This window comes from Thermobia domestica, chromosome 11 (assembly GCF_964235325.1).
Source record: "Thermobia domestica chromosome 11, izTheDome1.hap1.1, whole genome shotgun sequence".
Classification (NCBI taxonomy): Eukaryota; Metazoa; Arthropoda; class Insecta; order Zygentoma; family Lepismatidae; genus Thermobia; species Thermobia domestica.
The window spans coordinates 190968226-190985014 of record NC_137464.1 but is presented as its reverse complement, the minus strand read 5'-3'; the positions used below and the strand labels follow the sequence as shown (position 1 = coordinate 190985014).

Genomic DNA, 16789 nt, shown 5'->3' with positions numbered 1-16789 from the left:
ACTTAACACCTTGGCATGTGCAAAGTGAATGCCAAAATGGTTCCGAAAAACCTCACCGAAGAGCAAAAGCAAAGAACGGTGGAATTGTTCAAAGACGTGTTGGAAAGGCGGGATGAAGTGTTGGACCGAATGATCACAGATGATAAAATCTGGGTCTTCGCGTATGACTGAAACAAAGTGACAAAGTGCCCAATGGAAGACATCTGATTCCCCACGACCGAAAAAGTTCCGGCAATCAAAATCATAAACCAAAACGATGTTGGTAACATTTTTTGATATCAGTGGGATCGTACACCATGAGTTTGTACCACGAGATCAAAACACAACTAAGTGTACTCCTTGGGAGTGCTGCAAAGATTGAATGAGATGATGAGACGCAAACGGCCAGAACTTTCCTCGAGAAACTCATGGCTTCTCCATCATAGCAATTCACCTGCCCACACAGCACATTCCATACGGGAGTTTTTGACCAGAAAACAAAACTGTTGTAGACAATCCGCCGTACTCATCTGGTCTCGCACTTATGGCTTTTTCTTTACTCAAAGATCCAAGCAGTATTGAAAAGAAGGGATTTTGATTACTTTAATAGCATTAAGGCTAAAACGACCGTAGCTCTGAAGGCCAACCAAAAAGTAGATTTCCAAAAAATGCTTCCAAGAGTGGAGTAGGTGCTAGCATCAGTGTGTAGCTTCCCAAGAGGAGTACTTTGAAGGTAATCACACCAGTATGTAGTAATAAGGTATGTAGTACATTTTATGGAACAAGTTCGCGAACTTAATTATCAGATCTCACAAGTGCCAATTTTTGGTAAATACTCTTTTATTCGTTTATCGGTCTATGTGCCAACGGTAATCCGTTCCTAAAAATTCAAGTGCCAATCTGTTTCGTTGCAGTTCATAACAAGCTCAAAGATGACAGTTTGCTGTATGATCATATGGTAAATATAGGTAGTTTTTGTTTTTACATTTGGCACTTATATTAACTCCTTTTGAGCTAAATGGATTCATGTATTGCATTCATTCATATTTTCATACTTGCATGTCATTTTTCTATGTAGTTCACTACCATTGTAATACTGAACAATGATCCAGCGCTGAAGAAGCTTCTTAACCCTGAGAACAGAACTGGGTACCTAAGAAAATGTTAAACCAAATAAGTCAATTGAACAAAACGACATTCTTCAAATTGCCAACTAGGTACGCATATTTTAATTTGCCAACTTCTTAAAAAATTGGTGACTTTAGCGGGTGTCCAACTACCTCCTTAACGATGCCCCTGGTGTTACGTATGCTACTAGTACGATACTAATTAACACACGTTACTTGAGCTTTTATTAGCACACACATTTTAAATCGTCACACGCTTTTCTTAATGGTACTTCGCAAATCTTAACTGGTTAGCAACTGTAACCAACAGAAATGCACTAAATCTAATTTGAAATCGTTCTTTAGTCATACCGACTCTAACAGTATCACACAGAAGATATTAGAATACTTGAATGAAGGTGGCAAATACTAGCCTCAAGATTCTCAAAGCATAACTACCAAAGCAGTCACCCAGATCCATTCCTTTATAACGAACTCGACGATAAACCAAGCTTTCACTGCTTTAGCTAGTTTGCTCTTTAGCAGAAGTTCTTCCTAGACAAGAATCAAACACTAAAGCAAGAAAGTTCTCTTGATCTATGACACCATACAGGAGCGGATTAAGGGCGGAGCCAATGGAGCCAATTTAGTGAATAATAGACTGTTTTCATGTGTCAGAAAGCAATTTAATGTCACTTTTATTAAAGAGAGGGCCCCCCAAAATCCCTCTCCTTAATAAAAGTGACAGTTAAATTGCTTTCTCGCACGTGAAAACAGTCTATAATTCACTAATTTCCTTACATTGAGACCCTTCTAAATCGCTTTCGCGTACCTGGGAAAGGTAATTTAACACCTTTCATGGGAATTGTTAGATCTACCCAAGGATGTTATAAAATAGAGGATCTGCCCTTACAACAAAATCTTGAAGCCATACGTCACAGTTTCGGCACCCCTACTCTGCCCACACCACCCAATAAGATCGCAATGTTTTTGAGCCAACAATCATGACGGAAACGAAAATAGCCAATCGGACGATGACGGAAACGAGAGTAGCCAATCAGACGTGCCGATGCTCGGTTGCTTTTGGCTTCATTGATTTAATAGGATAAAGATACATTTGGGCAGACCCTCTATTTTATAACATCCTTGGATCTACCTTAGATTCTCCTAAAGCTAAGAATTAGTGTTTAAATCACTTCCATATTCGATAATGGTAAAATTTCCCTATTTCGTAAAAACTATGACGCCTCTCACTAAACTAGCTTTTTTCTAAGTCACTCCTAAACAAGTTTTACCAAAGTGACGACTTATCGTTTTCTCGTACCAGAATATTTTTTATGATAATTGTTAGGTATGTTTATATATAGCGGTATTTAAAATAATGCAGTCATCGATTATTTACTGAGTTTCTGTTCTTTCAGATTGCCAGGGAAGATCCATTCGAACTTTGTATGTGCCTCGACGGAGAAGTATTTTGTTGGTGGCAAAATCATCCTCATACTGAAAAACCTTGTGTTGGATCTCAGCCGTGCAGTGAGTATTTTTCATCTCTAAAGTAATAATCAGAAGAATACTATTAATGAGTATTGTTAGATTTCCACATGTTGACACACTACACGCGTTCATTACATCTTTCGTTTATAGATAAAATAAAAGAAGGAAGATAACGTTTCAATGACTGTTTTCTCTGAATGTAGTCCTACATTTAAGTGGGGACATCAGTCAGAGCAGGACAAACATGGAAACCCCAAACAGCGATACATGGTCTGTATACTTCATGAATGTAAACTGGAAACAAACACTAAAGAAGTGGGAAGAAAAATATGCCAGACATTCGGTAGGGATGTGTGTGAGCTCTTTCGTGACCATGTAGTTAGCATATGCTCTTCAGAACGGGAGGTTCGGGTTCGATTCTCAGCACAGCTCATATGGATCGGACTCCGCGTTAACATGGAAGTCCACGTCACATATAGGTTTAGTCTAGCTTCTGAATGGAACGTTAAACCCCAACTTAACCAATGAACCACCTGGTAGGGATATGGTAAAAAACACAGCAATGAATCTCTTTAAAACACACTGTGTATGGGACGTCTTCAAGCTATAGACATGGAGATATTCAGAGTTGCTATGAATGGGCAAGCATAACGTATTTCTGACAGTGCTTCCAATATTATTTCTTTCCGGTAAATTCCAGACTAGAGCTACATATGAAACTTAAAATGATAGTGTTTTGCGTTACGTATCGTGAAAGAAAAAATTGTAATTTTTGTTAACATTTCCAAAAGAAGGAAGTTTGAAAGAACAAATGGATAGAAGATACCGAAAGTAATTAAACATAATAAAAATAATGCATGAAAATGATGTTAAAAACACATCGACATATGCTTTCCTTACCTAGCAGACGCATTATTTAGAACCGAAAATGTGTTTTGGAACCTTACATCTAGGTTGAAAGCAGAAGTGACAAAATTGCTGGCCTCACCCATTGATAGTCAAACATCTGAGGCACTAAGGGAAGCGATCAATGACAATACAGAAATCATTTGCCAATACCTCCACATGAATTGACTATGCCGCAGAAAGTAGTATAAGCAAGCAAGTTCCTGTGTCTTTTATCTCCGCAGAGGAAGGATCCGTTTCTGGGCAGAATGCTGAAGTTCGATGAACGTTTTTTACGATAATCCACGGCACTTCGTCATTAATTACCACTAATGACCCAATGTTAATCAACCAAAACCTCCATTACATCAACAGAAGTTTATGCTCTGTGTTTGGTTGGACTGCTCGTAGTATCGTACCGTTCTCTGCTATTTGGCTGGAGATTAGGAACGGAAAGGCAACCGGAATAGAAAATATACCAAGTAAATTCATTAAGAATATGGGGGACAAGGACCAGAAAATGGTTCCGACTTTGCAATGAAATATATGAAACAGAAGAGTAGCCAAACTACTTCCTGAAGATGATCACGATATCGATGGCTAAAAAATCGAACCCAAAGAGATATGAGGAACTATTAGTCTCATATCTCATGCAGCAAAATTTTGCTTCCAATTTTGAACAGAATGTTGCATAAAAGAACAAATGAAGAAGTTGAGGAGGAACAGTTTGGGTTCAGGAGAGGTAAGGGAACAAGATGAAATTGGATTATTAAGGATGATCGGTGAAAGGTTTATAGAAAAAGGGAAAAGGCTCTAGAAAAGGCTTTTGACCGCATGAATTGGGAGTTGTTGGAAGTTCTAAAGAAGGTTGGGTTGGAATGAAAAGATTGAAGACTTATAAGAAACTTATATATGAACCAACAAGTAAATGTTAGAATACTGCAGGAAATGACAGAGGGGAGTGCAATTGGAAGGAGAGTTCAACAGGGATGCTGTCTCTCGACAACATTATTTAATATTTATCTAGAAGGAAGAATGAAAAACAGCCTACAAAACGAAGACGGCATTTCAATAGGAGGTAGAATGATTAGGTGTATATGGTTTGCAGATGACATGGCGCTTGTTGCAGAATCAGAACAGGAAATCAATAAAATGTTCCAAAACTTAAGCAAGGGCTGTGAAGAATGTGGGATGAAAATAAATGTTAGAAAGACAAATTCTTAGTGATTGAAACGAAGGGGTCGGTATCAAATATAGAAGCAGGAGGGAAGAAAACAAAACAAGCGACTAGTTTTCAATACCTGGGTAATATTATTAGTGATGATATGAAGTGCGAACGTGAACTAAACAAGGATAGGAATGACGAAAGAAACCTTTAGGAAAAAGAAAAGGCTATTTTATGAGACCTTGAATAAAGAGTTGGGAAAAAGACATAAAATGCTTTGTGTGGAGTATTGTGCTGTATGGGTCTGTAACATGGACATTACACAAAAAGGATTAAAAACGACAGGAAGGTTTCGAAATGTGGGTGAGAAGAAGAATGGAAAAAATTAACTGGGTTAAGCGGAAGACGAATGAGGGACTGTTTGAAATGGTGGGGAGAAAAGAACAATTTTAGTTATTCTTAAGAAGAGGAAGAGAAATTGATTGAGACATTGGGTAAGAAGGAACTTTATCATGAGAAATGTGGTAGAGGGTATGGTGGCAGGAAAGAGAGAGGGAGGGCGAAGGAGACTACAATTAATGGACGGTATCAAAACAGAGAAATCGTACGTGAAGACGAAGAAGTTATCGGAAGACCGTAGAGCATAGAAGCTTCTCAGCTGCAGCAAGTAACCAGCCAATAATAGCAAAATACCTATGATGTTGTTGTTGTTGTTGATGATGATGATGATGATATTAGTAAAATCTTTTGTATAGATTTTCTACAACGTATAAATTATGACGATTATATAAACATTGCTTCTTCAATATATATTTCCGAAAAGACAAAGCCGTCCCCCCAAAAGCTAAGATGAATTAAATTGTGATTAGCTGCCACTCTTCTGTAGGGCAGATCGTTTAGCAAAGTGTTCCAATTAAGCCCCCTCACATTTTGATTTTCAACCCCTGGATAAAATTTTCTGCAAAAAAGGCTGTGTGTGAATTCATTATTTTTGTGTTTTTTTTTTTGGATATTCACACCCCTTTTTACTTTTACTTTTATCTATAAATATATATATAAGATAGATAGATATAGATATTTTATTAAATTATAAGATTTCATTTAAATTTCAAATATCAATATTTCATTAACACTCCTATATTGTGATATACATCATTTTCCTGGGAAAAATCCACAAGGAATCATTTATTTTTAGGGTAAGATCTATTCGGACAATTTTCTCCAAACTGATTCAGGCTATTTTGTTCATATTTCATAATTATATATTCCACTAATAACCTCAGAATATGGCATATTTATTTACCCTGAAAAATCTACGAGGTTTAGTTTATTATTGGAATGAGTTTTTTCGGACAAATTTCTGAAAAATGACTCAGATGATCTTGTTCATATTTCATAAATAAACATTTCATTGAGAATTCCATAATATTTGGTAGATTACGTTTTACAAAAATATTCACAAGCGGTTGTTTAGTCTTGAAGTTCTGTTTCTTCTCAAAAACGACTCAGGGATTTTTTTTTTTCATATTCCATATTCATTAATAATGCTGTAATATTGTGTAAATCACTTTCACGAAAATATTCATAAGAGGTAGTCAAGTTTTAGGTATGATTTTACTTTGACAATTTTCTCAAACAATACTCATGCCATTTTGATTACATTTTATAAACAAATATTTCATTAATAACCTTAATATATGGTTTAAGTAATTTCTTATTTTAAAAAAGTCCAAAGTCCATAAGGGATAATTCGCTTTTGGGGTGAGTTTTCTTTTGGCGAAATTTCACGAAAATATTTGTTTTTATTTTACAATAAAATGTTTCATTATTAACTACCGTAGAACATGGTTTTGTTTGAGAAATTGGAGTGAGAAAGTTTAGTGCACTGGTCTGTACTTTATATATATATATATATATATATATATATATATATATATATATATATATATATATATATATATATATATATATATATATATATATATCGGGGATCAAATCAAAAAAGTAATGCCTTCTTTGTCACAAAAAATGTATTAATGAACATAGAACAAGACAAGCTATTGCAGAACATAGCCTGAACTGTCCTCTACAGAATCCTACCCTTCAACATGGTCTCCATCTTTGAACCCAGGCGTCAAAGCATTTTTGGAAAAATTCAGGAGGCTGCTTTTTGACCCATGATTTTACAGCTGTTTTAACTTCATCCAGATCATTGTATCGGCAACCACGTAGGTGTTCTTTTAAAGGGCCAAACAGATAAAAGTAAACACAAGGATTGCACTTTGCTCTCAGGGTCATACAGGTATGCCCACGTCTCATCTCCAGTGACCACATTTTTGAAGAAGCCTTGATTTTCAACTGCAAATGAGTCCAGGAGCTCTTGACAAATGTCCACTCGCCTCCTCCGATTATCAACAGTCAATTGCTTAGGTACCCACTTAGCACACACTTTGTGATATCCCAAGTCAGCAATTATTCCTTGGGCAGAGCCATACGAGATGTTTAATGCAGCAGCAACACTCTGAACTGTAATGCGTCTGTCTTCTGGAATCAATTCCTCAGCACGTTCTCGATTTGCATCTGTGATCGATGTTGTCGGCCGGCCGCTTCTTGGTTTATCAGCGATTTCTGTTTCTCCGTTGCTAAACTTCTTCACCCAACGCCGTACGTTGCTAATGTCCATTGCCACATCCCCATAAACGTTCTTCAAGCGCATATGGATTTCCTTAGGTGGACAACCTTCTTTTGCCAAATATTCAACGACGACTCTTTCTTTTAGCTTCAGATCCATGGTTCTAATAATTCAATCTGAAAAAGAAAAGACTACATTAGTGGAGGAAGGCTACCTCTATAACGTCATGCGGTTATGAATAAGTCAGTAGCTATAATAAAAAATATATATACAATGAGGGAGGCATTACTTTTTGATCCTCCCTCGTGTATATAATATTTCGTAGACCGTTTGCTACTTACTTCAATAGCATCCTCAGAGGTAACACACATCACACTGTCGTTAACGTTTTTAATAATGATTGTAGTTGACTTTCATCATTATTACCAGATTTTTTAAGAAGAGAGGATAAGTGCACGGGGGCTCATGGCGCTCACATCTGGTGGGTAGAGCCCCTGGTTCGAATCTAGCTCTCGCCAAGTGAGCTTTCTGGTAGACAAGCAGCGTTAAATAAACTACGAACAATCTGGTGAACTGAAAGTAATCTTGAGTCTTGTTTGTATTCAGTTTCTTGTTTGCTCGTACCCGTTATTTGTTTGTATTAATTTATGTGTAACCAGAAACAACAAAATAAACTAACAAACGACGAATCATTATAGTGTTTCTAGGATTTAAAACAAAAGCAACGAGAAAACTATGTCCGTGAACCTGGCCCCACCCACATCGGCACTAATTTTAAAACATATGCCAAAAATTAGTGCCCAATTAGTGCTGACGACCTGTAATGTTAAAAAAATTTGTGCCGTTTCACAGACTTCAAAAAACAAAAAAGATTCTGGGTGGGGCTAGGTTCACGCTAGCCCCACCCACTCAACCGAACGAGATGAAACTTATACCCAAACTTAGTGTTAAATTAGTGCTGTTGATACCCAATGAAAAGAAAATTAGTGCTATCAGTAGGCCAAAAATATTCGAAAATCTAATATGGCGGCCTCATCAAAGAAAACAATCGATCCTCATTTTTATCATACTATACATAGCACTAATTTTCTTTCTATGCGGTATCATCAGCACTAATTTAGCACTAATTTTTGGCATAGTTTTCAAAATTAGTGCTGTTACACAAACGTCAAAAAACCAAGAATATGTGGGTGGGGCTAGCGTGAACCTAGCCCCACCCACTCAACCGATTGAGATGAAACCTATGCACAATGTTAGTGTTAAATTAGTGCTGGCGATACCGCATAAAAAGAAAATTAGTGCCATTATCAGTAGGCCAAATATACTCGAAAATCTAATATGGCGGCATCATCAAAGAAAACAATCGATCCTCATTTTTATCATACTATACATATCACTAATTTTCTTTCTATGCGGTATCGTCAACACTAATTTAGCACTAATTTTTGGCATAGTTTACAAAATTAGTGCTGTTACACAAACGTCAAAAAACCAAAAATATGTGGGTGGGGCTAGCGTGAACCTAGCCCCACCCACTCAACCGATTGAGATGAAACCTATGCACAATGTTAGTGTTAAATTAGTGCTGTCGATACCGCATAAAAAGAAAATAAGTGCCATTATCAGTAGGCCAAATATATTCGAAAATCTAATATGGCGGCATCATCAAAGAAAACAATAGATCCTCATTTTTATCATACTATACATAGCACTAATTTTCTTTCTATGCGGTATCGTCAACACTAATTTAGCACTAATTTTTGGCATAGTTTATAAAATTAGTGCTGTTACACAAACGTCAAAAAACCTAAAGCGTTTACGAGTTATTGGAGATTTTTCGTGGGGGCAACTTCAGAAATATCCAAATCTATACAAATTGACGTAGAAACATGGGCTTAATGACAAATCGTTAGTGCATTGTTAGTGGACTTAAACGCACTAAGCACTAACGTTATTGCTACCATATTTTGGTATTTGTTCAAAGCTTTTGGTGAGAACCAACTACAGAAATATCAAATTGTATACAAGCTGTTAGTGTTTTCTAGAAGAACTAACGAATGACACTAACTTTCTCGTTAGTGCTTGAAGTGGGGGAAGTTCAAGCCAACTTCCAAAGATATTTTACTTTTAGCACCTACACTAATGAAGCACTAACGTTAGCGGTTGGTACACTAACAAGCACTAACACTGCACTAACGATTGCAATGGAAGAGGTCATGAGTGCTTTTAAATGTGGTAGAAATTTGATATACTGAGAAATTCCTCATAAATTTCTTATAAACACTAACGAAACTTTTTTCTAGAAGCACTAACGATGGACTAACGAATCGCACTAATTTTTTCCTAAGTGCTTATAGTAGGGCCTAAGTTCATACTATTTCCCAAAGTATTTTACTTGTTGCAGCCATACTAATGAAGCACTAACGTTACATTTTCGTGCATTAAGAAGCACTAACGATGCGCTAACGAATGGCACTAATTTTTTCCTTTATGGTTGAAGTATCTGTAGCAGCGAGAAATTGTTCCACGAAAGGCTTTTCCATCTAACACATTCATTTAAGAAGAACTAACGATGTTCCCGAACATAACCTCCACATAACGCACTAACGATAAATTTAGTGTCAATCGCTAGTGCATCATTAATGATCCTTAGTGCATTAACGCCTATCGTTAATGCTTCATTACTATATGAGTTACAAATAAAAACCTTTTGTGGCGCCAAGTTCACGCTGCACCTGCCACTTCAAGTACTAATGAAAAACTTAGTATCATTCGTTAGTGCTTCCTAGTGCACTGACAACTAACGTTAGCGCTCCATTAGTGTAGGCTCTACAAGTAGAAAAACATTTGGGGCCTGCGTGAATTTGGCTCCCATTTTAAACACTAACGGAAAGTAAGTTTCATTCGTTAATGCATCGTTTGTGCTTCTAGAAAACACACATAGTTTCGTAAATGCTTAACTACTGATGTAGATATGGCTAATTACGTCACGAAACTCCATAGGAAATTCATGGGGAAGTTTTCATTGCGTTAAATTTCCACCAAAATGAAAAGCGCTGATGATCCCTTCTAGCGCAACTGTTAGTGCATCGCTAGTGCTTCTTAATGCACCACAACCTACCGTTCCTGCTTTATTAATGTAGATGCTACAAGTAAATACAAAATCTTTGAAAACAGCTTTAACTTGGCAGAAATAACGAAAATATTAATGCCGTTTTTGACGTTTGTGTAACAGCACTAATTTTGAAAACTATGCCAAAAATTAGTGCTGAATTAGTGCTAACGATACCGCATAGAAAGAAAATTAGTGCTATGTATAGTATGGTAAAAATGAGGATCGATTGTTTTCTTTGATGATGCCACCATATTAGATTTTCGAATATATTTGGCCTACTGATAATGGCACTAATTTCTTTTTATGCGGTATCTACAGCACTAATTTAACACTAACATTGTGCATAGGTTTCATCTCAATCGGTTGAGTGGGTGGGGCTAGGTTCACGCTAGCCCCACCCACCTATTCTTGGTTTTTTGACGTTTGTGTAACAGCACTAATTTTGTAAACTATGCCAAAAATTAGTGCTAAATTAGTGCTGACGATACTACATAGAAAGAAAATTAGTGCTATATATCTTACCATAAAAATGAGGGATCTTTTGTTTTCTTTGATGATGCCGACATTGAACATTTTCGAATATATTTTGTCCTTCTGATAATAGCACTAATTTTCTTTTCATGCGGTATCAACAGCACTAATTTAACACTAACTTTGGGTGAACCTAGCCCCACCCAGAATCTTTTTTTGTTTTTTGAAGTCTGTATAACGGCACAAATTTTTTAACATTACAGGTCGTCAGCACTAATTGGGCACTAATTTTTGGCATATGTTTTAAAATTAGTGCCGATGTGGGTGGGTCCAGGTTCACGGACATGAGAAAACTTAGTTGCACTGTGATAGGGCTAACAATATTGTTTTCAGTATAGACCACCCTTAAATTTTTCTCTTGTGAATAACCTCTACTTTCTGCATATCATATTTGAATCTCGAATTTTTAATATTTCTCCTGTAAATTTTCTATACTTGGCCACAGCCCCTGTAGTCCGTCTGAAAATACGGGTTTAGGCATCACTTTGTGATAGAAAGGAACGGGAGTACATCAGTAAAATTCACGCATACGACGTTATCCATCACAAGCTCATATGGACCAGAACCAAACCTGAAACCTTGCTCACTCTAGAAGAGTTCAATTTAAATATTAAAAGTGAGTCAGTGATCAATAAATTAGATGCATCACAACACTTGGAAGTTCCATAACGAAGGATGAAATGATAAAATTCATATTCAACAGTACAAAATTGATATTCAAATATTAGGAATCAAATTAGTTACAAAATATGTTTCAGATTTTTAGATTTCTCATCTTTGCAATATTTTAAGCTGTACAATACGGTGAACATCCACAATGATTGAATACCCTAAATGTGAAGAAGGACAGGAAGGAGCGACTGAGAAGCAGATAGTGTAGTGTGTAAACGATGCTGAAATAGGAGACTGGAAGAAGCACACTAGAAATGGAAATCAGCCCAGCGAAGCACAAGTTGCTCACGGATCAACCCTTTTCACAGGAAAAGGTGAAGCACTGGTGAACTCCCTGTTTCTATTTATTTCTTTTTCTTTTTCTGTGAGCCATTCATTGATCTGGGTGGCCTTGCTTCATCCACGCAGTTTCTTTTTATGTCCATTTACCTTTTTTCTTCCTATTTTTTCTCCCTTTAGTCCTTCTAAAAAGCCTCAGCGAAGATATCCTTTACTTCTTTTCCATTATAATGGTAAATTCTTTGCACTGGCTATCTGGCTACACTGAGAAAGGAATTGCAAGACCTAATTCTATATAAAGTTGAAAGAGTATTATCACAGGTAGGCTACATACTTATGGAAATTCATTTGGTCACTTGCGTCTCTTAAAAGTTCACATAGCCGCTTCTAGTACTGAGTTTAAAGTAAATTACAAGTTGGTTATAAAGTCCTGGACCTATCGAAGAAATGTGGAACAACAAATTAATTTACCGCGAATATAAAGGACTACACGTCATCACTAAATAAAATCTTCCTTGTTTCACACTGATTCCCAGCCTCCCGTTCGCGAGGCAAGCGTACCAGCTTCATCTGATAATAGTTCCAGGACACTATCAAAAAATAACAAAGAAGCACTAACTTTATCGAAGTTTTGTATTATTTATATAACTTCTCCGGTTTTTATTGAATGGTATCTTGTAGGTGCACCTGTCGAAGTTATGAGTGATCATAAGTGCACCTTTGTCGAACTTATGAGCGTTCATACATAAAAATTAACGATGAACGCTGTCAGAAACTCAAGAGTGTCTCAACTGATCTGCGTATTATCGGGTATATCCGGTATATCAACTGATATTATGTCTCATCTTCGGATTTTTTTGCTGTTAAACGGTATTAATATTGTAGAATTTAGAAGTTTTTTGGGGGGGCGAGGGAAGAGTGTCAAATTTACGAATGATGGCTAAAGAGAAATATCTTATCTAAATTAAAAAAGACATAACCGTGAAAGAGAAAAGATTAAGGATAATCCATTTCTTGTATAGAAAATATTATGAATCCCTGGTCTAATCCATTACTTGTCCAATTTCTAAAATTTTTCCACTTACTCGGAGCTATTACTTATCGGAAATGTCTTATTATATTCTTGCCAAAAAGGAAGAAAGGAAAAAGAAAGAAAAGAAAAATGAAAGAAAGGAAAGAAGGAAAAAATAAAAACACCAACTACTTGTAAAAATCCTTAGAAGGATCAACATTAAAAGAATGTAAACTCAATAATCAAAATACAGTAATGTTTGAAATTACTCGGTCTCAGCACTAAAATATGTTCACACGGTAGCAAACTATCATTAGTGTTTAAAAATAAGATCTTATATAAGTATGTATACTGTATCTAAGTTCAGTATACAGTTCGTTGTTGACCTTACTTGAAGATGCACTGCTCTAATGGAATCAAATGATTTGCGTATAGCGGCCCCTTCAGCAACGAAGTTATATAAGACATGGATTTTACAACTTAACGTCGGATCCGAACCACATGAGCTCCCACCTGTAACCGAGTTGAGTGGATTTTGAGTTTAACGTCCCGTTCAGCAGCGAGACAATATGAGATGTGGACCTACTGATTAACGTGGAATCCGAACCACATGAGCTCCTACCTGCAATTGAATCCAGGTTCCCCGTGCCAAAGGTACGTAAATTACCCTCATAGCCTCTAGAGAGCTGAAATGAAATACGGATTATTCTCTTCCACTAGGCGAAAGGAGAAGGGTGGCAAATACAGCTGAATTACATGGACTGGGATCAAATCACGAACTCTTCTATCAGAGACAGACACTTGTTCACTGAGCCATTGTGTCCCTGATACATTCTTCTTTTATTTTAGAAAATTGCAACACAGTAAGCTATTTGTCGCTGAGTGGCTAATTTTCCTGTCCATATAAACTTTATTACGGTATTGACTAGTTGGACAAACTGCTCTGTAATGAAGTAATGAATCATGTGTTTGGCATCGTAAACGATGATGAAAACGTAAGTGCAGCCGAAAATAGAATATGGGGCAATCACTGGATCTCATTAAACATGGCTCATATATTGATGCCAGTGAACATTCAGCCATTCTGAAAGTAGATTAAGAAAATGGCTATTACGATAAACATTTTTGCTGAGAAACATACTAAATAGAGACTATATTATTGACTACAGGCCGACTGGCCCTGGCGGGAAGGCCAGGTATTCCCGCCTGAGCCTCTTCAGTTAAACATATAATAATAGTTATTAATATAGCTCAAGGATTTACAGATTGAAAAGTTATAAGTATGTAATAACTAATAACGCAATTGGTCACACAAAGGAGAGGACAGACGTTGCTGTAGTAACGGGGTCCAAAGCTATTAACAGAGACCCTGTGTATACGTAAATGTATTGCATTAAAAGTATACTTTGACTTGCAACTGAACGGAAGATTTATCCTATAGCTTCCGAAGATTTATTCCGAAAAGTTCCCGATATATGGTAGGGTTATGAAAATGGGACATACAGTGAAACCTGTCTATGTTGGCCACCATCGGTTCCATCGAAAAGTGGCCAACTTAGACAGGTGGCCAACTTACAGAAAATAAGTGTGATTTGTGTATTTTTAGAACAGGATTTCTATTATTACTTGATTGTAAAATTTTAATAAACAGTGGCACGCCAGCTACTTATAAATAATGTATATAGAGTAATCATAAAAATATACAGTACTAGAAAATATTACTATAGTATGTTTAATGTATATGCATACCTTTCTCTTCCTGAAAACTAGTCTGGTACATTGGATTATTCGGATTGAAAACACAATAACACAAACAACCATAAAATAGAAGCGTATATACGCAGTTTATTGAAATTGATATTATAGCACACCGAGTTATTCAGATTGAACACAAGAAAAGCTAAGTTATAAATTGAGAAATTCATATGCAATTTATATGACTTCTTTTCAGTTGTTACTGAATGGTGGTTCATTCTAGACGTATTTGTTTTATTCTTTTTGGCAAATATGCACATTCCAATATTGTAGTTAACTACCTCTTGTTAATGAGCTAGAAGTGTTTCCCTCGGAGCAAAAGATGTTTTGAGAAAATCTTGAGGGAATTCATATCTCAAAAACTCCGCTATCTTTTGGCAAGCCAACAGGTGCCAATAGTTGACAATTGAGAAGGTTAGTTTTAACCTTGAGAATTTTTCTGAATTACTAAAGCTCCCCACTGATGAGAGGAGCTGATATAGTTAATGGTTTTACCAAAACAGACAGGGAAACAAACACGTACAACCATTTCCTGAATTCCTGTACGTGCTTTTTCTTGTTCATATCTTACTTCACCACCCCTTTATCAGGGTAGTCTTCTGGCCATTGACCTCCAAGAACAAATCGCGGGAATCCTTGTTTCTTTTCTCCAGTCACAAATACAGAACATCTGCCTCTCTAATGGGAATTCGAAAGAGTTAAGAAAAATAACAAAACTGTGTTTTGCGTGGCCAAGATACGCAGGTAAATTTATCATTATCATCATAGGATAAACATTGCTTCAGTGTGGCCAACTTCCAAGATAGACAGGTGGCCAACTTATAGAGTAGTAAGTAACGATTGTCTTATGGGGAAATGCAGGTTCAAGACGAACTAGGCCAAGATAAGCAGGTGGCCAACTTAGAGAGATGGCCAAGTTGATAGGTTTCACTGTATAAGGATGGGACTTTACGGAACAGGAGAAAGCGGGGAAAGCAGTGGCATAATGATTATCTCACTCACCTCTTTTTCCGCGGGTTGTGATTCGCTCAGGACCATGTGAGACTGTTCACTGCTGATTCGGTTCCTACAAGTTAATGTTACTTAAAATTAAGGAATAGGCCAAAGGCCACGAAGTTTTATAGCACCACGGACCGGCCTAATTCTACACGGGCCTGAATATACGGATGATAGTTGTACTTGCAAGCCAAATAGACTGTTATTTATGTTATTTTATCGAGTGTCTGTTTATTCTTTCCCGAAAAGTAGTACAGCAAAAACAGCCAGGACTTCAATTTAGCAGGCGATGCTTAGACTTATTTAAAAAAGAAACTGAATGTCAAGAGATGCGAACTGGTATAAAACGTCTTATTTATAAAAAATATACTAATGTAAGTTACTCAAGATTTGAGCCTAAATGTAACGAGGGCCCTAGTGACCCACTCAAATTCATAAAACCGTGTGTGTGGGTTCTCCCGTTTTCTCTCACTTTCTTCATTCCACTATTTCTTCATAATTTCTCATCATCACCGTCTCCTTTAGCCTAGCCAGTATAATCGTGGGATGTAAAACTTAATGATTTCATTTTTTCCATTTCAAATTCCTAAAACAGAAACCCAATAAGACAATGTACTAGTGGTATTACTTGGTTGTTTTGATACCAATGTTTACCCAGATGTACTGTTAATGTTTTTTCTGTAATATATGGGAAAACGGTGGCTCAATGGTAGAGTGCTTACCTCTGGTACATGGAGTCCAGAGTTCGATTCCCGGTCAAGTAAGTTTGTGATGGACAACATCGTGTCCATGGGTTTTCTCCGGGTACTACTGTCTCCTTCCACATTCTCATTCCGCTAATTATTCCATCACCATTCACTTGCCTTAATCATAGTCTTCCTTAACTTAAAGGGCACAAGCGTGGAACGTTAAACTGAAATATTTCATTTTTTCTGTAAAGCAGGCAGGGCCGGACTGGCTACTAGTTGGCCCCGGCGGCTGACATATTGGGTTGGTCCCGAATTCTCAATTTCCCCAACCACCAATTCCCCAATTACTTACTGTTATCCCGCCGTACTGTTAAAAGTACCCTATTATCTTTAGATAAAGCATACATTTCTTTAGTAGCCACCGTACATTATAATGTACGCTAATTATCATAATATACAATCAGCGTATATGTTATGTA

At 36.8% G+C, this 16789-nt stretch overlaps 1 protein-coding gene across 1 annotated transcript in view; it reads left to right on the top strand.

Annotated features, from left to right (window-relative positions):
- LOC145663718 (uncharacterized) overlaps positions 1–16789 on the top strand; it is a 436440-nt gene that overhangs the window by 398574 nt on the left and 21077 nt on the right. Inside the window, exon 3 of the mRNA XM_081729802.1 lies at positions 2507–2618. Coding sequence (XP_081585928.1) covers positions 2507–2618 — 112 coding nt within the window. The remainder of the gene's footprint in view (positions 1–2506; positions 2619–16789) is intronic.